Source organism: Polypterus senegalus, chromosome 16 (assembly GCF_016835505.1).
Source record: "Polypterus senegalus isolate Bchr_013 chromosome 16, ASM1683550v1, whole genome shotgun sequence".
In the NCBI taxonomy this organism is placed as follows: Eukaryota; Metazoa; Chordata; class Cladistia; order Polypteriformes; family Polypteridae; genus Polypterus; species Polypterus senegalus.
In genome coordinates this window covers 95,324,665-95,347,607 of record NC_053169.1, presented here as the reverse complement: position 1 = coordinate 95,347,607, position 22,943 = coordinate 95,324,665, and the positions used below count along the sequence as shown (strand labels likewise).

General features: G+C 39.2%; 1 protein-coding gene across 5 annotated transcripts in view; it reads right to left on the bottom strand.

The window, feature by feature from the left end:
• Positions 1-22,943, bottom strand: part of nhsl1b (NHS-like 1b) — a 244,446-nt gene that overhangs the window by 53,323 nt on the left and 168,180 nt on the right. The window contains exon 1 of one of the 5 annotated variants that reach the window (XM_039739044.1): positions 979-1,833. The exons of the other annotated variants lie outside the window; for them this stretch is intronic. Coding sequence (XP_039594978.1) covers positions 979-1,033 — 55 coding nt within the window. The 5' untranslated portion in view covers positions 1,034-1,833. Of the gene's footprint in view, positions 1-978; positions 1,834-22,943 lie in introns of those variants that run through there. 5 annotated transcript variants of the gene reach the window in all.

The following is a 22,943-nucleotide window of genomic DNA, read 5'->3' as shown; positions in this document are numbered from 1 at the left end:
ACGGTTGTCCAGGACATTAAGTTTTTGTGGACTTCAGCATCTGCTCGTTTTTTTTTCCCCAATAGTGTTTTATTTTTTTTTACACTATGGACAAGGATTTGAAAGATTATTTAATATATAGAGGGCTGCATAGAATTACAAATAAAGCCGCCCAGTTAAAGCCCAAGTCTGCTAAAATCAGTGATTATTAAAGCTAGACATTTGCTGCAAGCATGCATACAAGTTTAAAACCAAAAACTTTTACAAGGCAAAAGATAAGTACAAAAGCACATTGTGTCAAAAGATCTTTTCTATCATTCAGTGAGTGTAGAGAAAAGCCAAGCAAAATGACACCTTAGCCAATAAAAGGTGTCATTTTGCTTGGCTTTTCTCTACATTCATAATGGCTAACACGGTACAACAACCTAGTACTTCAGTGAGTGTGAAAGAAACAGTGAAATGTGAAAGGTGTGACTTTTTAAGGCAAAGATTAAATTGTAAAATTGATATTTGTACATATAAAAGACTGACACTTAGTCATAATAGGCATCATATTAGAATTTTTATGAAAGTATCTACCAATATTTACTCCACAAAAATACTACAATTGATGCTATGTTAAGTATTAGCCCCACATAACAAATACATTTACATAAAACTGTACCAATATTTGCACCATAAAAATATTTACACCACAAAACACTACAACTGAAACTTCTCAGACTAACATTGTTATCAATATCGTAATTAGCTGATATGCACGTTAAATTCTGTTCTGTACTCCCTCCCGTGCAGACAGATGGGGTATCTGACAAAATTACTGTCAAGTTTTTTTGCACCATCAGTTTTTATTTTTTAAAGCTTTAATCACAGTATAAAATGAGCACTTGAATTTACAACCTTCTACCCCTCATGAAATCAGCGTAGCTTTGCCCTTGTTTGCACACCGAAGCTGAATAAACAAGCTCTTTCTTCCTTACAAGAAGCTAAACCACTTACCTTTCTTTTTCAAATATTTAATCACAGACTTCAGTTTAGTGCTGATGAATACCATTTCTCCCCCTGATGAAAGCTATCAGAAAGCCGCAGATGAAACAGAACAACAAAAGTTGAGGGGGTTTGTTCAGGCTGTAGTTCTAGGCACTCTGCACATCATGGGAGCTCATAAAAGCTAAAGAGAGTGTAGCTCCTCGCAATACGATCCCATGCTGCCTCGCCTCCCCCTGTCTGAAGTCCGCAGGGAGGACCATCAGGTGACTTGTTGTGGATCTAGCCGATTAGGCAGTGACTGGATTTGGATTTTTTTTTTTTTAATAGTGCGTGGCACCTTTTGTTTTTTATCATAAGGAAACTTTTCTCATTTTCTGTGCTCACTGTTGCAGAAGAGCATCTTCTCCCTGTGGGGAGGGGAGTGTGCCTTAAGATACTCAGTCAGCCGCCTAGACAAGCCTCACCAAATCAGATTTGATAGGTTTTAGTCTACGCCTTTTGTCCAGCCCCCTTCTCCCCCTTACCCCTATAGCAGCCTCTGCTCTTCTTCCCGGAGCAGAAAATGAATTACAATAAAACAACCTCAATGGAGTTGCAAATGATTTGCAAATCTGGGTGCAGGGCAAGCAGTTCACACCACTGCAGCACTCCCCCTCAATCACTGTGGAAACTGAAAATTAAGGGTGACCATGGAGCTGCCCGATTCTTTTAAATTTAAATACTTTACTTTACAAAGGGTGCAACCACCCCCCACCACCAAAAAATTCCGCGGGGTGACTTTGCTCTAGCCAGCCCACCAAGAGGGATTCCTCCAGACAATTCAAATAAAGCAGACTATGACAAGTGCTTCAAATGACCTGCCTGCGCCTGCAGTTTGTTGAGGAGTAGTAGACAGTGAATGGGCAAAACGTAATAGTAAAACACCTCTAGTAAGATTCAGGGCAATTGACAGTTATAAAAGCAACTGCAATTTGCTTAATAAATGGAACTCTGAAACTTAATGCTGCTCCTCTGCAGCTCAAAAGAAACATCTGTATTAATGTAAATACTCAATATAATTTAGAAACTGAGTCTGTTAATTGATATATTTATTCAAATATGTTGATGTTTTACCAACTTAACTGTAAAATAACACTGAAAGCTGTGCCTCAAAATGACGTCTATATTGCAGCTTGCTTAGTATATACAAGTGTGACATTTAATGCAGCTCCTTTGTAGCTCAACAATAGCAAGTGTTTGGCTTAAATGTGAACAATATAATATACTTCAATAATTGATGTGATATAGCTTTTACCTGAACCATCTCAGAACACAAACAACTTTTAGTCAGAGGGGATATCAAACTTGACGACTGCAGTTGCTGATCTCATGTCTGAGTACATCAGTTTTCACAACTAGAAGTCCCAGGGCATGAAAAATTATGGGGCTCCATGGCAACTGTTCAGCTTACTCCTTTCACCAACAGCCAATAACATGCTGCCTGGCAGAGTCGGTGCTGTACTAATGATTTACAGGTACGGTGAGTGCAGCCACAATCATGGACCTTTTTATCGTTATCCATTCTGTTCTAGAACGAGTCTCATTTTCACTCATTACTTACTCCCCATATGTGCATTATAAACACTGTACTAACAGTTACATGTTTATAAGACCTCTCAAACACAGAGCCGGTCCTTAACGACTTAACTCAAACTAATTTATTAAAAATACCATTATTACAGATGTCATAAAACTTTCAGCTTATGATAAGACCTTTTGGTAAAAATGGGATGAAGTTTCGGCAGACCATATTAACTAAACACTTTTGCTACCTGTTACCATAAACACAATAACTTTGTATACCAAAAATGAACTAAGCTCATCACAACACTTAGTTCAGAAGCACTTGGCAGAACACCTTCATTACTGCTACTTCATTGCCTTTGCAGAAATTTAATACATTTTTCTGAAAAACAATGTAAAACATTGAGAACACATGGAATACTCAGAATAATCAGAATGTGAAGATTTGTTAACACAACAAAAGCCATGAAAATGAAGTCATTAAACCACATCGGTAAAGTACACGGGTAGATACTTAAACCCAAAATAGCTGAAAACAAGGAGAGGCGGGGAACTAACACATTGTGACCATTATGGCTCGCATTGAACAAGTGGGCACAACTCACAGGGTCAGGTGGGGCAGGACTAGCTGGGGTTGGTTGGAAAAGACCACCCTTTGCTCTCACCCCTTGAGGATCACACAATGTTCCTTCCCACAGGTTCACCCATGATAAAAACATCCATCCATCCATTGAGTGACAGCAGTAGGGCTGATCGGAGTACCTCACTAAACCATCTATTTGGTAGTAGCAGCGGGTGGTATGCAATGTTCCCTCTAAGCTGAGCGTGTGAGCGATCGCTCACACGAATTCAGAGCGTCGCTTATACTTCCCTCACGATCGCTCATTCCGACAGCGTTGCTCGTACTTGTCGTGAAAATTGGTGCTCATAAATGTTTGGCTTAAACAAAATGTCGCTCATAAACAATGTTTTTTGCTCACTATATGCTACCCCTTAGAGGGAACATTGGTGGTATGTACAAAGGGCAGGGACGTCTATCAGTGTTGGCTTATCACCCATACTTACTGGAAATTCCTTATGCTTGGGGAAAATTGAAAGGCACAGTTTCCATCATGAAATGCGTTCAACAGCTTACCCATACATTTTGGCACTGTCTCAAATGTTGCTTCTGTGTGATAGGCCTCTCATAATATTTTTCCTATTGGGTTGTCGCAAAAACTGAGTTACACTTTTATAGAAGTGGCTAAACATATCTAAGGGAATAGAATTTATGTGCAGCAAAGATTTACTGTAACTGCACAATGACAAAAGAAAATCCTTTAATTGAGATTTCAAAATATTAATATTGTTTAAAGGGTCAAGGCATTTACAGAAAAAGAATGCTCAATCACTCTTTAACTTTAGCCGAGACAGAAGTTTTTTATCAGATGATCTGAAAGGCTGAGTGGTGGAGTAGGGGTGAAGGAGGTCCGAGATATAGCGTGTTAAACTACAAAAAGAATGATACTGACTTCAATGTTTTTAAAGCTTTCAGACATGCAGCACCTGTTGCTTGCTTGCTTCACTACACTACTGCTTTGTTACACCTTTGCTTTATTGTTCTTAACTCCTGAGGCCTGACTAATAGATGAAACTAAACACAACAATTCATGAAGAATATTTTTTTTTATTTCACTTATAGCCTAAAACCACTTCTGTATAATACAGTTATGTCACAAAAATCATGATACGTTTCATTTAACTGAATTTGCTTGGCAGTTTTGTGTTTGGCAGTTATAATGCAGAAAATCTTCTCTGTGCTTTAAACCCCCTAAGGGCTAATCCTAGCTGCCTAAATATGTTTCAGTGGGATGCAGCCATCATCAAGAATGCACGATTACGTTAGGAGACTTAGCTGGCAGCTCATTAACAGGTTTCTCATTTTACTCTTGGAGGAACCTGGAACTTAATTCAGGTTTACAAAAACAGCAAAACAAACTTTAAAAAAAAAAAAGAAAAGAAAAAATAATAAAAAATAAATAAATAAAGCCACCAGTTCCAAACAATCTATGACATAGCAAACCTATTTCAAATAACTTGATTTTTGCCTATCCAAACTAGGCATCAGCGATGAAATGTATTGGGATTCCCACCAACTTTCAAGCCCTGCCCCCAGCACATCCTCCTTCCCAGCTCCTTTGAGCTTTCCAAATGACCTGTTTCTTTGTGTTGCTTATAGCGGCCCAGTCATTCTAACACAATAAAAGATGATGAGATTCCTACACTGAGGCAGCAAAACAGAGGGGGGAAAATGCAGTATGGGTAGTGAGGGGCCTTCAATATTCGACAAACAAAAGAAGGGCGAAACTCCACGAGGGCCTGCCTGTAGACTTTCAGCACATAAGCATCTGCCTTTCAAAAAGAACACTAAGTATGACTTGCCGAACAACTACAGAACAATTACCTGGAATACAAAAACATAATCTTTAAGTTTCAGATTAAAGTGGCATAAAGTGGAGGAGGTGGGTGGGATCTTAGCAACGGTCTTTACAAACAGATTAATGCTTCATACAGCAGTAGTACACTTAATACTGAATAGGAAAAAGAATGACAATGCTTTGTTGAACATTTGACTTCCATACCACCATACACCTAAACAAATAATACATGCCGCTCATGGATGAATTATATTGCAAGAGATAATAACTAAAAGTGCAACTTTAAATACACACTGAATGAAATACTTCTGAAAGTTTCACTCTGTCGAAAGACACCAAACCAAACCCAACCACCTTTTGTTAGGTCAAATGGTTCAGAAAGAAAGCTTATTTTAATTTATTCCTTTGACCTTCTCAAATTTTCCGCTACATACCAGTAAATGAAAACTCCTTTAACACCTGTTTGTCCACAAAATGTTTTAAATGTGAAACCAGTTTGCCTTCAATGGATTGTTTACATAGCATTCACAAAGCTAATGGAGCTAAACAACCCCTGCTGCTCCCTTTAAATGGTCAAGCAGTGAACTGAAAAAACAGACCACCACAAGTACTTTACTCCTCTTATTATTTTAAATAAGAAAAGCCTGTAATTAGAAGATTTTCGATAAATTGTGCATTTTAAGTGGTTTTGTATAGAGTACTTCATAATGCATAATATTCATTGCATTCTGCGGCTACTTGTACTAAAAAAATGGTTACAGCAAGTGATGGACCATTCTGGAAGCAATGATCAACTTAAATATGGCAGTCTATCAGAGATCACTCACAGCCTTAAATAGTAAACTTAAAATTAGACAATACATGCTTGATGTAAGGAAGGAAACATTGAAACACACATCCAACACACAAAAGTGGATCTGTGAATACTAGCACACGTATAGTGGTGAATGGCACACCAGAGCTAATGAAATCTGAGAAAAGATGGACCACAGTCCATTGTTCTACAGAGGTCACCTGATAGAATCTTTTAATCACAATGGAGCTTTTATTTTCCTCCAATCATCAATCAAATATTTCCTTTCTTTGAAGTTTAAGAATGATAGCTTTTACATTGTTCCCTATTCAGGAGAAAAGATTGCAAACACATCAGCCATGCAACAAAGTGGAGGCTCATTCAACAGTTTGCAGCCCCAGCACTGGTCTCTATGCAGATGCTTAGTACTTGTTTCTATCATGAACAGGATAGAAACACCTTGTAAATTGTAATAAATTTTTCATTAATTATTATTCACAAGGTTGAAAGTGATTTCCTTCTAGGGAGGGATCCTTTGAGTCTTGTTTTGAGATCCTAGCTGGGCACATGGCTAATCATAAATTCAAAATTAGCCATGAGGTACTGGTGGCCAGCACAAGGAGATCAGTATTATTTACACTCACCTAAAGGATTATTAGGAGCACCATACTAATACGGTGTTTGACCCCCTTTCGCCTTCAGAACTGCCTTAATTCTACGTGGCATTGATTCAACAAGGTGCTGAAAGCATTCTTTAGAAATGTTGGCCCATATTGATAGGATAGCATCTTGCAGTTGATGGAGATTTGTGGGATGCACATCCAGGGCACGAAGCTCCCGTTCCACCACATCCCAAAGATGCTCTATTGGGTTGAGATCTGGTGACTGTGGGGGCCATTTTAGTACAGTGAACTCATTGTCATGTTCAAGAAACCAATTTGAAATGATTCGAGCTTTGTGACATGGTGCATTATCCTGCTGGAAGTAGCCATCAGAGGATGGGTACATGGTGGTCATGAAGGGATGGACATGGTCAGCAACAATGCTCAGGTATCCCATGGCATTTAAACGATGCCCAATTGGCACTAAGGGGCCTAAAGTGTGCCAAGAAAACATCCCCCACACCATTACACCACCACCACCAGCCTGCACAGTGGTAACAAGGCATGATGGATCCATGTTCTCATTCTGTTTATGCCAAATTCTGACTCTACCATTTGAATGTCTCAACAGAAATCGAGACTCATCAGACCAGGCAACATGTTTCCAGTCTTCAACTGTCCAATTTTGGTGAGCTCGTGCAAATTGTAGCCTCTTTTTCCTATTTGTAGTGGAGATGAGTGGTACCCGGTGGGGTCTTCTGCTGTTGTAGCCCATCCGCCTCAAGGTTGTGGGTGTTGTGGCTTCACAAATGCTTTGCTGCATACCTCGGTTGTAACGAGTGGTTATTTCAGTCAAAGTTGCTCTTCTATCAGCTTGAATCAGTCGGCCCATTCTCCTCTGACCTCTAGCATCAACAAGGCATTTTCGCCCACAGGATTGCCGCATACTGGATGTTTTTCCCTTTTCACAGGGTTTTTGTAAACCCTAGAAATGGTTGTGCGTGAAAATCCCAGTAACTGAGCAGATTGTGAAATACTCAGACCGGCCCGTCTGGCACCAACAACCATGCCACGCTCCAAATTGCTTAAATCACCTTTCTTTGCCATTCTGACATTCAGTTTGGAGTTCAGGAGATTGTCTTGACCAGGACCACACCCCTAAATGCATTGAAGCAACTGCCATTTGATTGGTTGATTAGATAATTGCATTAATGAGAAATTGAACAGGTGTTCCTAATAATCCTTTAGGTGAGTGTATGTTGGTAGTGTTCTTGCTCCTACTCTGTTCAATGCTGGTATGGACTGGGTGTTGGGTTTTGTTTGTTGAGTCCAGCGGCTGTGGGGCATCTGTTGGTGAAGAAATATTCACAGATCTCGACTTTGCTGACAATGCTGTGATCTTCGCGGAGTCGATGGAGGCTCTGATCGAGTGAGGAGTCCAAGTGTCTGGGCTTGAGAGTGCCCTGATAAAAACCAACATCCAGGCCTTTTAATAACCTCCTGGGCACGGCCATCAGCAGTGTGTCTGTTTGCGGAGAGTGTTGACGTTATTGAGAGGTTTACTTACCTTGGCAGTGACATTCATGTCTCTGGTGACTCTTTCTGTGAAAGGGAGCGTCAGATACGGCACTACAGCCATGTTTTCGGACGGTGGGACTGGACCACGTGTCTGCCTGGGGGGTTGCCAGCCAGGATCCCGAGTTGTTTCGCCATGTAGTGGGTGAGGCAATGCACTGTACCAGTGCATGCTCCCCAACTTGACTTGACTCGGGAGGTTATCATTATAGTCAGCTATTGTACCTCTGAAGTACAATACTGCAATTATTTATTTATTTTTTCAATTAATGCATGTGTGCTTAAAGCTGAAGTACTAATCTGGCAGCAGTTCGACCAACGATCTTACAGTATGTATGCATGCATGAAAAGTTCTTCACATGGCTCTTATAGCTCTGTGATGTCACAACGGCCTTGTAAAGGCACATGCAGCGCCTGTAATAAGTTTGCCTAAGCCATATGCAGGGTGGATTTCCTGGAAAATATTTGTCAGGTCACGGCCGAATATTCGCTGCAAATATTGCTTTGGAGAATTTTGCTGATCGATGCTAATTGTGATCCGTTTTGATGTCTCTCATAGACCTGCAAAGCACAGTATTAAACTACAGCAGATTTTTCAGGTGTTCAAAGACCTACTTAACGAGGATGAAGCAGCTTGCCTGCGGTACTTTTAGCAACATCCAGAGAGCATCAGCAATGAAGACTCTTGGTTTCAGCTTTGGAGTTCAAACCAAATGTTTTATTTGGAAAAGATAAACGCTGTGCCTCCCCATAACAACCTAGCTGAAAGGAAAAAGATACAGCTCATTTCATGGGGCTGAGTAACACCCGGCCAGATGAAGTGCTCAGAATTACCTTGAGACAAATTTGAAATGTGAATTCACTGCAAGTCTATGTGATTCGATCATTCGTTTAGCGCTTTTGAACTTTGACTACGAGTTAGGGTGTTGTTTTGGTTTTCAAATTAGATATGACTGACTTGCTGATTTCATCTTAGGCACAGCAAATGCAAGAGTATCCAAAATGAAAAAGGCACACAAATGAAAAAAGATTGTAGGAGCTGAAAACCAAACAAAAACATTCAGCAAGAAATGAAGTCAAAAATCAGAAGCAAAACATTCAGTTTTAGGGATTATCCACAATCCTGAACGGTTTTTAAATTGCATCCTGTTGTCTGTCAGTGGTCATTGATGGGTCCTGTTCTATCAGAAATGTTATGTCCGCTCTTTATGAAACAAACATTTTTCTCGCCCACCACTATAAACTATTTGGAGTAAGTAACATATTAAAAAAAATACCACTTTTGGGTGGAGTATTTCTTGTGAGGTGCAAAAGGTTACAATAAATAAATAAATATGATGTCTATCAATATTTGTGGAGTCAATTATTACTTTTCATTTACATCGATGGTATGGTTGGCCAGTTGGCTTTGGATATTGTCGACCATTGCCTCAGGTCTCAGCCCTAAGGCCAAATTATAGCATTATGCACTAATCAGTCACATAGTACCTGTAAAGTATTTGCAGATAATTGAAAAAGTTTCAAGTATATACTGTAACCTTTTTCAGAGCTGAATTCTGCCTTGTACCCAAAGTTGCTAGAACTGCCTTCTGTTATCCCAATAATGAATAGATAAGGCAGACACTAAGGGTATGAAATTACACACTATCTGCTTAGTGGTCAGATTTGAGAGCAGGAACACAGCAATGCTCTGGTGTCCCATTAGGACTTCAATGATAATTTATCAATCAAGTATGACAAGTGAGACCTGGTTGACCTGCTTCTAATTCCTATGGCTAAGATGTGAGGCCTTAAAGCAGATAAAGGGTAAAGGGAAAAACACACAGCTTTTCTTTGAATAGCCGAGTCCCAGCCATTTACTCTTTTCATAAGATAATAATCATTTCCACCTCATTTGTTGTTCAGTGTAATGTAGCAGGGCATTTTTGGGGATCTGTGGACAGAATGTCTGTAGTTATCTTGTGCAGAGCCTTTACATTTAAGGGTGTCATTTGCTGTTCTCCATTTCCACATGCAATTTTCTTTTTAATAGACAAACAAGATAAAGGTAAAAAAGAGTCAAAAAAGCTACACTATGGCCAATGAAAACCACCCACAGACACACATGGAATAGTGGGAAGCCCATGTTGTCTAGAAAAGGCTGCTTGCACCTCTATTTTTAAGTTGGTAATCGGACACAGTCCTTCATAGATACGCTGAAGAAACAAATGCAACTTTACATCACATGCACCTCACGTCTCCTTACCCATTTTCTAGCAGGTGCACCAGCATGTATAAAGTAGGGTCCTTGGGAACTTTCATGTCTTAGCTATTCAGAAATGTCAACTCATTTGTATTATGCTTCAGCCACGACTAAAACCCCCTAACCTTTGGGCTTGGGTACAAATGCTTTTTTTATATTGCACTTTTATTTTGTCCACAGTTTTTGCCACCAGTGTTGATTAATATTTAGTTTCCTTATGTCAATGTGTACCGTGTTATGTTCCTTGGATTGTGTGTGTGGTACCCCAAGATATGGGGTGACCTGCCCTCATCCCCATAAAGGCAGAAGGTATCCCACAGTATCTTGTAGTTCATCTGAATGCACTTGGCTGTTTGGTATGTGTTTGTGATTTTCCTTGGGTTTTTTGATTTATTGGATTTTTTTTCCCCCCCATTCTGCTCGGTTCTAGACAACTTTATTGATTTTGTATTGGGACTTTTTGCCTTTGATCACCTTTACCTTTCCAGGCTCAAGTATTTTTACTAAAATATCCATAAAATGATAATCTGTGTGTGTGTCTTGTTCCCTCTGAGTAATCTAAGTTGGTTAGCATGGCTTTGGTCCGATTGGTAAGTTTCACTGTGGTTGATTACTCAAAACATATTTCAGACAAGAAGCACTGGCAAGGGAGGTTGATACACAAAAGGACACAGAGGAAATGTGTAGGAATAACGCTGAGAGAGTCACCTTTAAAGATGGGAAGAATTCACAAGAATATGAATAATGTTTTCATAGCAGGTAATGGGAGGCCGTCTATCACTGCTGGTAGTCATAAAAAGGACAGGAGGCTACAAAGTTCTGCAAAATGACAAGACTGAAAAGAAAGCCTTATAGGACTGTGATAGCGAGAGGAGACACTAGCCAACACAGACTGAGACACTCAAGGATACTGAGAAAAGGAGTATGATGAATGCTAAGGAACTATAAAAAATATTTTGAAATGTACTGTTATCAGTAGCTACTTTTTCAATAAATCACTTCTAGGAAAAGACTCTTGTGAAAAGGAATAATCAATTGTTAATAACTCTTCAGCTGAAGACCTGCCTCAGCACCTCTGTCACTGGTCACGAGTCCAATTCAGTAACAGCTTATTCATTGCATAACATTGCTCTTCACATGATATCGATATTAACAAATGCATTAGGAGACGAATATCACTAAAGATTAAAAGTTTGAGAAAAGCAAATGAAAACTGTATTAGGAAGAGAACCTGCCTTAGACGTGCACATACACAAGATGCGTCAACAAGCAGAAGGTACAGTTTCACCGACTACCACTAAATAATCCCAGTTGTGGGGGATCAATTCAAATGCTCAAACTGCATTTAAATGCGTTTTCCGAAAGTGGTTCATATAATTCAAAAAACATTTTTTGGGAAATTATGAGCATGGAGTCAAAAGCCATACTACATGCACTGGAGAACAAGTAATCTACCTGAACTAAACATGTCTGGGCTTAGTAGTGGGATAGGAGACAAACCAGGAAAGCTTTGGTAGCACTTGGAAGAAATGCTGGTAAGGCAAGCAGAAGGAGCTTACCTGGTGGTTTGTGTGTGAGAATGATGGGGACACTGCTCTGTAAAACTGGTGAGACGTAAAACTGAGGCCCTGACACTCTGTGATCATAAAATATCCCTGGGCATCTATCAAAAAGAGTACGGTGTACCCTATGTTCTGGTTAAATTGCTCACTACTCCGGCCTGGTCATTCTGCCACCTTAACCTTCCCGTCTTTATTTGGCAAACTGCCTCTCTTATGTCTTTGCCACCTAGTAGCTAATGTGTGGTAAGCGTACTGGAGCAATAATCGGTGCTATTGCATTATTCAGGTGGATGCTATACATTGGCTGAAGTGGCTCCCCATTGCCTATGTAAAGTGCATTGACTAGCTAGAAAAACTCCCATATAAAAGTATTTAATTATTATTTGTGACAACTGGATGATGAGTTTTGTAGATTACACATCATGAGTTACTTGGGATTTTTTTTTAATTTTTTTTTTTTTTTTTTTAAGATGGATGTCTTTGCCATCAGAAAATTTGTTAATGCTAGTCTGCATGAAAACATAAGATTAACATTTTTTCTCAGCCATCACTACAAACTACATGGGGTAACATTAAGAAAATCATCTTTGGGTGAACTTGCCCTTTAACAATACACTGAGGCAAAACCTAAACTGCACAGATGGGAGATTTGCTCTAAGTGAATGGCCAAATGGAGCAAATGAGCCAACAGCTACCCAAACATGCTACGGCAATCTTGCAAATATCCAATGGTATTGTGGACTGATACAAAACATTTTCAAACGAGGCCATAATGATTTTATTTCCAATCAAAGCATTGACTTTATGTTCCTTGATCAACTGTTTCAAATGAATACAGAGACAATAACCAGATGGGAAATATACCAGAAGGTGTCCAAGAGAGGGGAAGGATAACCCCACCAGCTGTAAAATAAAAACCAGCAAGTAAGATGATAGAGGGCCGTTTCATACTGCTTTCACAAGAGCCATGGTGATTGAATTATAAAAATCAATAAAGAAAAGCCAATGCTGATTAACTTTCCTTGTCCTCCAGAAAACCGAATCAATAACTCACTAGTCAATTTTAGAGCTTGCCCGTTTGTGTCTCTTGCATGAGGAGGTCAAAGGGGTAGACTTAAAAAAAAATAGGGCAGACAAACCCATCCCCCCCACGAAGCTCACCAACATTAAGTCTGCACATATTTAGCTGCTGATTGGTTAAAGGAAAGCCAAGGATGCAAACATAGCAAGATCCAGCAAGGCACCTTTCCAAGTAATATGCCACACACACTAGAATGGTTTGAACCTCCCAGTCACATGCTGTGTTTCAAATAGGCTTATTTCAAAAGTGCTGTCTGTCAGGTAAAGTGCTTAGGAAGAACAGGCGAATCATTGCAGTCTGTCTGAGAAATAATATAGCAGTCAATTAATCTTAAATGTATAAGGCACCATTCATGGAAAAGAGGCTTCAAAGTGTGTTACATTAGATATATGAAGGATGATTTAAACTTGTGCGTCAACCCTACGCAGCTGAAAACAGTTTATACTTTTTTGCACTGTACTGCAGGCACATGCTTGAACATTAGTTTGTGGTGTTTGTAGCACACAAGAAAAGATGATGATCCTTTTCCAATTTACATTCTAGCTTATAAGCAAGAAATCAAGGCGACCAAAAACATAGGAAGTCGTACTGGAGATTCAATTAATAAACTGCAAATAGCAAATGATCTGCCTTGATCTAAAAAGACACAAAACACTGCATCACCAGAGATGATGGTATGTAAGACTGGTGAACATATGATGCACAGGGAGGGGGAGTTTTCCATGCTAATCTGATGCTAAACCAGTGTTAGCTGGTATTTTGCATCACAAATTGGCCACAATCTGATCATCTTTGTAGTGCTGTAATGAGGTATTGTATAAATGTGTACATTTTCTAACTTCTTTGACAAGTCTTTCCTGAAAAGACTCAATCTGCAACATGTGTACTTCAGAATGGTGAAACAGAAATAGAAACGTGTTTCAGGAAATACTACAGTAAATCAGAAAGTAAAAGCAATTTGAAAATTACATGGTAACCGAAACGGACACAAAATAACACGACATGTTTGCGATGGCTTATGGGTAGTTCAAACACATGCAGCACAGTGCTCTGCCATTAGTCTAGCTTAGGCCGAAGTCAAATGAACATGGATGCTCTGCTGCAGAACTGCACCATTGTTGAATTTATGTATCATAAGTGAGAGTGCTTTGGGCAGAGGGAGTGAAATCTGCTGAAATTCACCACTAAAATGTTCGCTTGTGCAGATGTTTGTGTATTCATTTTGCAAAACATTTACAATACCCCAAGTCATCAGGCACTATTGCATGTGCAGATCCATATTGCACATTTGGATATCATCTAACAGCAGAAAATGTAATCCATTGGTCTCCTCTGGTGAAGGCATTCGCCATGTCAATGTGGGCTTGTGTGCACAATGTTAATGGTCGATCGGTTCGAGCTTTGTTGGCGACGCATGTTCTTCCTGCTTTAGACCTTTCTGCCCATTCATAAACTTTTCATTGAGTCATGCATTTTATACTTCCGTACCAAATCAACATTTTGCTGTGAATTTGAGTAGGATTCATCTCTGCTCCAAGAAATCTTACTATGGCGCATTGTTCCACAATGGTGCAATCCCTGCAGAAAAGCTCCCATTTCATTTAACCTTGACTGCAACAAGATTAACAACAGAGCACTCTGCATGCTTGAATTACCCATAGGCCATCACAAAGGTATGGCACTGCATCATCTTCTAACTGTAGCAGTTGGTAATACATAATTTTCAATTTATACCCTTTCCTTTTTTGATTTACTCAATAAAGTAGTTACCAAATTAACCAATCAGATGTAGGGGTCTGTGTTGAAACGACATGTAGTCACATTTTTTTGAGGAGGTACATGTCCAACTATGCCATAGCTACACCATACACTCAAAGTATACTGTACTTCATCTTCAAGTCAAGTGACCTGCACAGGACCAGGCTAGATGAAAGACTAAAACCTAAAACATTGTGCTTTCCAAGCAATCCCTTAATATGTCATTTATTTTAAAAATAAACACATATCTAGGCAAGGCAGCAGTTAACCATTTTAAATGTATTTCTAAAAAAAAATTAAATCTGCAGCTTACTGGAACAAATGAGTGCTGATTTCACTACTTGTGAATCAGTTAACTTCTGAGGTTTAATTCAATGCACAGTAGTAAAGAGAGCATTGCTCACTGATGGTACTAGAACACGCTTCACAATAAATGTAAAAAACAAATGCACTCCCACTGGTGTAGCAGCTTCTGAATGGTAGGACTGAAGCATTTATTAAAATTTATAGCAGGGATTAAGCCTGTCACATCTGTAGTTGTCAAAGGTCAATAGAAAAGAAATGTGAGCTCTTTGATAGCAAAATGAGAAATTCAATTACTAAGCATACGCCAGGGCCATCGCTCGACTCATCTCTGCATAATTAAGGAGGTTCATCTCACATTTTGAACTGCACCCAGTGCACTGAAAAGAGGGTGCAGAAGACCAAATGAAAGCGAGGCTCGTCCATTAAAGCAATAAGATGGGCTAGCCCGGCAAATGCACCATATGTTCACCGATTATAGGGAAAGCAAATACTGACTTGTAATATAAAAAAATAATAACTATAAAATTATAAAGCAAATTCTAAATGGACTATTTATTAGAGAAAAAAAACAGAACGAACAATCATAGCCACTTGTGTACCACAGCCACCAGAATTACAGCATGGATCAACAAAACATAATGCTGGGAACATTTAAGTCATAACGTTATGAAGGCTTTCCTTTATTAAAAGGATGTAGATTGTAAAACACATTAACAGGACTATACCCATTAAAAAGAAGTAGGCCTGGATATGGCTGCATCTTTTTTTTCATGCCAAAGCCTTTGTGGATGACTTAGGAAAATGGAGGACAAGGTATATAACAGGAAATGTGTTGGGCATTATTTTTATAGAAACAAAATGTGTCTACTATGTTAATCAAAAAAGACATTATAATACATAGAGAACTATGTCTCTAAAGCATAGCTTTAAAACAGGAAGGCTGTAAAAAAAAATGTGCTCGATGATCATGAAGGAAATGGACTCCCTCACTGTCACAAAATTAATTCTTCATAAATTGTAAAACAGGCAAGGGAGTGGAAAGACTAGCTATTGATTGAGAAAAATCAGAAGATGGAAAGTCATCAAGTCTCCATGTTTTATACTACATAAACACAAAAAATAACTGTAAAATTAAACTCGGATAAACACTCTGTGGTGATCAGAAAACCACCTCAGAATGCACAGCATGTCGAACATACAACAGCAACAACAGCAGAACACCACGTCAGGTTCCACCCGTTAGCCGAGAACAGAAAGCTGAGAGTGCAGTGGGCAGAGCATCACCAAAACCAGAGAGCTGAAAACTGGAAACATGATGAAATTCAATTTCTGCTGGTCACACAGATGGTAGAATCAGAACATGGTGCCAACAGCATAAATCCATGAGCCTAAACTGTCATGCGTCAACAGTCCTGGCTGATGGTGTTTCTCAGCATACTTTGGGCATATTAATACCAATCAATCATTGGCCAATTTGAGTATTGTTACTTTCCATGTACATGCCTTCATGGCCACAACTCATCCATCTTCTAATGGCTACTTCCAACAAGACAATGCCCCATGTCACAAAGCAAGAGTCTTTCATGAACCATGACAAAAAAAAAGTGCAGTGGCATTCCCAGTCATCAGATCTGAATCAAATAGAACATCTTTGGGGTGATATAGAAGGGGACGTTTACAGCACGAATGCACAGCTGACAAATCTGCAGAAACTATGTGATGCAATCATGTCAACATGGATGAGAATCTCAACAAAAGAGATCCAACATCATGGACCCATATCATGAAGAATTCAGGCAATTTTGTGAACAGAATGAGGCCCTATGTATTATTATCTGTAGCATAGTTGCCGTGAGTGTACTATATATTTAGAAAATGTATAATTTGTTAAAAAGCAAATAATAATCATGTAGAATTAAAAACAAATTCAGTACAATATACTAGCCTAAAACACAATTCCATTAATTCATTTTTAAAGCCTGCTGGACAGGTACCCACCCATCGAATACAAGACTGTCCTTAAAACGGTATCCTCCAGTCTTCTGATTAATTTTGATACTACTTTTATAATGTCTTGTGTGTCAGAATCAGAATATCTTTATTGTCATTGTAACAAATACAACGAAATTAGGCGCAGTCCCTGTGGTGTCAAAATATAAATAAATATAATTACAAAAGGGTAAGAAGAAATAAGGTAGAACACAAACATTCAATATAAAACCTTAATTGCACATGAACACTATTTTACAAGATGTCATCTATTGTACTGCTGCATTGGAGGTGATTAGGTGGCAACTAAATGCCCAAATAGCAACAGGGTAGATAGAAACTGCTCTTCAGTCTACGGTATTAGTCTTTGTTTTGATGCTTCTATATCTTTTGTCCAATGGCAACAGTTGGAACATGTCATGAGCAGGGGGTGAGGAGTCTTTTAAGATATTTTCCGCTTTCCTGAGGCAGCGAGAGCTGTGCAGTTCATTCAGAGAGGGTAAAGAGCAGCCGATGATCTACTGGGCAGTCTTTAGCAGCTGGAAAACCATACGCAGAGGCAATAGCACAGGATACTTTTGATATAGAGCAGGAATGGAAGGACAACAGCAGTTCTTGGGGGATGTTATTTTTCCTGAGGACTCGCTGTACATTAGTATTTCTATAAAGCTCCTCTCTGTTATACTTGGCCTGGTCAGTCAACTTTTATTTAGCTGCATAAAATAATGTCAGGCTACTTATACTACTCCTAACCATGAATCCACATCATAAATCAAGTTTAAAGTGAGCAAGTTTAGGACGCATGGTCTGTGCCTCAGTAAGTGTTTAATTTCTTTTTGCATCTAACCCTAAGTAAGGATACCTTGGATTATTAAAACCGGTGGTGCACCATTCAAAAAAATCCAATTCCTTTTACTGACCCTAAAACAGACAAGTAGGCCACACAGACTCTTCAGAAATCAAGAGCTCACAAAGTGACAGCTCTGTGCCTCATCTGAATTGAAAAATATGTTCAGGCTGCCATCTACAGGAGAGGCTGCACAATAGATTCAATTCTGCATAAAAATCAATGGACTACTCTCCCGGGAACTCTTAAAGGTAAACCAATGTTTGAATTTCCTCAGAAAGAGAAATGCAGCCTTTATAAAATGAGAATATTCTTGCTCTGTGGCACAGTAGAAAACAAAGATGGAAAAAAATTCTCTTCACAATTAATGTAGGCTATGTTGACAAGATTGTTTTTTTTTGGCACCATCTCTTTTTTTTTTTTAGTTTACTATTAATCTTCATCTATCAACATTGGCAAGTCAAAGGGTCACACTGAAGAGCTCAGCGGTTTTAAACGTAGCACTGTCACAGGATGGCACCTTTGCCACATGTCAGCACGTGACATAGCTGCCCCAATCAACTCTTAAGTGTTATTATTGTGAAGTGGAAGTGAACAGAAGCAATAACTGGTATCTATGTGCAATACCAAGCGTCAGCTGGAGTGGTGTATGGCATGTCACCACTTAACTCTGGCGAAGTGAAAACTTGTTACCTCGATCAATGAATTGTGCTTCACTATCTGGCAGTTCGATGGACAATTTCTAGGTTTGGCAGATGCCAGAACGACGCTACCTTCTGGACTGCATAGTGCCTACTGTAAAGTTTGGGATAATCGTCTGGGGCTGTTTTAGGGTTGTGGCTAGGCATTCTGGTCCAGTGAAGGGTATTATTAATGGTACAGCATACGACAACACCTTTGTGGCAACAGTTTGGAGAAGGCCCTTTTCTGTTTTACCATTATAGTGCCTCTGTTAACCAAGCCAGGTCCAAAAAGACATGGGACACCACAGACTCAGCCCGTGTAAATACCTTTTGAAGAAGTGGAATGCTGATTGCAAGCCAAATCTTTAAAGCCAGTATCAGTGCTGACCACACAAGTGTTCTTTTAGCTGAATGGGAACAAATTCCCACTGACACACATGGTCCAAAATATTTTTGTGATGGAGCTGCCACAGTCCTTGCACTCGGGACTGTCTAAGGTCATAACTGAGGATGAGCCTGGCAATGAGGACACTTAACACAACATGAGTGAAGTGCAAATGTGCAAAGTGCTTTTATTCTCGAGCACAAGTACAAAAGTGCAGTGATTCATAAATAAATAACTCAATAAATAATCTTCAATAAAAACAGTGTTCTTAGTCAGGGTTTAAAACAAAACAATAAATAGTTAAAATCCCACTCAAAGTTAAAAATCACATGTTCCTTTTCTCTCTCTGGTCCTCATCATGACCCTTGAGCATCTCACGGATGCAGCCTTTTTTGTCCCTTTCAATCCGCCACCACCTTCAGTACCCATGAACCCAAACTGTCATCACATTCGGCCACTGCAGTTCATAAAACTGTTCTCTCTTCTGTTACTCATATCTCCCCAAGACGCCATTACACTCCTTTACTTGCTGAATAATCAGGAACCCAAACGTCCACATGCTCCAAGAGCCTTTCTCATCCACTTGCCATCTCTGCCTTTTCAGACAAGAATGCTGCCACCTCCCGGAGTTCAACCATCCTCCCGTCCTGCTCTCAGTAAATCTCCTCTGCAGTTCACTGCTGCCCAACTTGCTCTCCTTCATTTACTTACCTTTCCCACTTACTTATAATTGCTTTCAGTTTCATTTACAATTCCTTTGTAATCATGCCCTTTGCACTTTCCCCACTGCCTATTATCCTTGGTACTGCATTCACTCTGTGCTCTACCCCTTACCCAAATGCTATGCTGCTCTAGACTGGCAGTCATTAATTAAGCCTTCACATACGCACCCCAACAGTAACGTGCTACAGTAAGGTGTGCCACTACAAAAAGTACTAAACAATTAAAAACTTTTAATATCCCTTATACACTGTTTTTATCTAAATATCCATCGACATGGACCTCTCTGTCCATACTTGTGGAAAGAGAATAATGGAGGACCGTTATAGGCTGGCCAACTCCATATTAAAGCCCATGGTTTTGGAATGGGATTTCCAACAAGCTCATATAGGTTTGATGATCACATGTCCACAAACTTTGGCCACACAGTGTAGATAAATAATGCAAAAGTTTCTGGAGGTAGCGGATAACCTATCAGGTGAATATGTGTACAAAGCAACTAACATTACAGATGCAGCACATGCAGTAGGAACTACTAACACCCAGTAAATTATATCAGATTAACGCTAAAATTTCAACCTATTGTACTAAACTAAACAATGCGCTCAATAAGAGAGATGATTTCATTAAAATGAGCATTATATTAAAAAACATTAAAGGACTCTCAAAGCTCTAGGATACTGATTTGACGTTTCAAATTTTCAGTGACACAGCTGTGGCACATCAAGTCAAAAAAGCTCCCATGAATGCATGGGCCGTGTATTTTTGCAGTGATGATTAGCCCTGGATGCTCCTCACCACCTGAGCCCTGGACCCTTTTTCCTTTCTTTAATTCTTTCTTGGCAGCTCCACCTGAACCATCAGGCCACAATAAAAAGCCTTCTAATTATTCTGTCATTAATCGTATCCACTGCCAAGAGCAATTCAATTACCTGCTAACAAAACTGATGGAATGGGAAATATTAAGAAAGATGTATCGTTCATCTCCTGGGCAGAGTGGAACAAGGCACATCAGCATCATGTCTGCCGCATGCCAAGCATGCATTGGAGAAAGGGAAGACAAGCAAAGCTAACCTCTTTGACAATCTAAAATTAATTTCCATATTTAATCTTGCCTTTTGTTAAGTTACAATTAGGTCCAGTTTCTTTGTTCTGTCAATTCACACTTTGAATATGTTCATTATGTGATGAATGTTCCACCACCTGACTTGTTCCAAGATCATGCGTAGCACATTTAAAATGAAACCATGCAAAGACTCTTCAACCAACAGCCTAATACATTACAGTACTCTCTAATCTCATAAGGAAACCAGGGTCATCTGATTACTTTTCTCTTAAAAACACTTAAACCTTTCAAAAAGCTTATTGAGTAAATGTCAAATGAAACCCATTCATCAACCACCCACTCACATTCTCTTTGTGGCTGCTGAGCTTAGAAGCCTGAGCCATCAGAGATGAAATAATGGGGGTAGAGAAAAAGGCAGGGATACTCTCACCCTTTTAGTTTTTTTTTTTACATGATACTGGAATCGAGACTTAGACTCAAGTGCAAGTCTAACTATAGATATCAGGATATTTTAAATAATATAATCCAACCAATTTTTATTAATATTTTGCAGCACAAAATAATATTTCCAGGGAGCAACTGGGTAATCAGCATAAACATTTGATTGTAATATAATGCTTTCAATAAAAGGGAAACTCTAGAGGCGTGATCCCAAAACGTAAAATCAGCAAGCAACAGTGAAATAAATCAAACACAACTTAGCATTTAACAAGCATACATATGACAACGCCCAAACATATTCCAAAATGAAAATATCTGGGACAACTTACAGAGAATGAGTGACTTGTGAGGGAACAGATCATAATCAGACAGTTAACTGTGCTTCAAAAGCAATCACCTTATAGGGGGTCAATATTATCAGCAGTCTTATGGAGCCCACTGTTTTATTTGTTGGTTTTTACATTTAAGAAAGCAAGACATTGAGGGAAGGGCTTGAACATAATCACCAAGCAACAAAGTTGTTAAGAATTTCTCTTGGCGTTTACATCCAAACACAAAGCAAATACAATTAACGGCAAAATATGGCACCATCAAAACTTTACATACAGTAGTAACAATAATATATTGCACAAAACAAACATGACAAATGGCAGGAACAGACTGGCTAGGATAAACCCTGTTGGCCAGTATAATGGATGAACTGGGGGGGAAGAGACATCCAAGACTGCAGGTTCCCCCAACATGCTGGAAAGCAGCATTTCTCAGCTGATATGCCCATTTATGCACCCGCTGGGCATTTTGAGAGTTGCAGTCCCATGAGGCAGCCCTGCTGAACACTGCAGGGAAGGGCTGCTCCTACTTTTTGAAGCTCCAGAATAACCAGGGAAGTGCTTCTATGTGTGGCCTGAAATGGGCAGCCTCATCTCACTCAAGAAGTCAGAGTCCGGAGGAAGAGGAAAACGCTTGCCTGAAGGAGTGAGGAGAGTAAAAGAAAAGGAAGGAATGAGATATTGTGCTGTGGCTGGAAAGGCACGACCGACGTTTAACAAAAAAAAAAAAAAAAAGTTCACTTAACTACACAATTTCCTGGGTTTGTGTCTGGGATTTGGGGTTCAGTAACACCCTGTATAGGATACACTCAAATACATGAAAACAATGGGACGATGCAGACTATACATATTTGCACTCACAGGTAATTCTTTATAAAATAAAAAAACATAATTAATGCTAGATGGAGCAGTATGGAGATCAGAATAAATCATTTTATGAATTTTAAGTATATTTGAAAAAGCACTTTGCTTCACGTAATGAAGGCAGACTTTAATAACAGCTGCTTCCACTTTCTCTGACAGCAGAGCACAACATTTGTACTTGAAAATTACACCTAAAGTTTATAGTGATGAACTCTTCAAACTGTGATGGAAAGGAAAGGAAGGTGCTGAGCAATTTAATGTCTCACGAAATGCTCACTAGTTGGAGGTGATAAGCTGGCAAGGATAGTAGAAGTAGCAGCTGTAATTGTAGTATTATTGAAATCCCTAGAGAGTTAGTGAAATTGTTACTTATCCAACCATGAAAAATGGCATCACTGTTTAGCACCAAAATATACAAAAATATAATACATGTACATAGGTAAGTCAATAATTATCTGCATTTTTATGATCATTTTGTTTGGGTTGACTGCACAGCTTTGCCCATGCACATATGGAAATGGTATGTCTGTGGTCACAGTGGGAAGGTTTAGCTTCTGATCAATGAGTTTCTCTTGTTGTTTTCTAGGACCAAACATGGCCACTCTGGTCTCCATCTGGACCAAAGAAGAGCAGCGAGCGTGATTTTTGTTTTTTAATGTCCATTAAAGGGAAACTGGAGATAAAGGAACACATTGTTTTATATGAAATATGCCTGAACTTTATTAATAAAATGTCTGTGAAGCCATGTTAC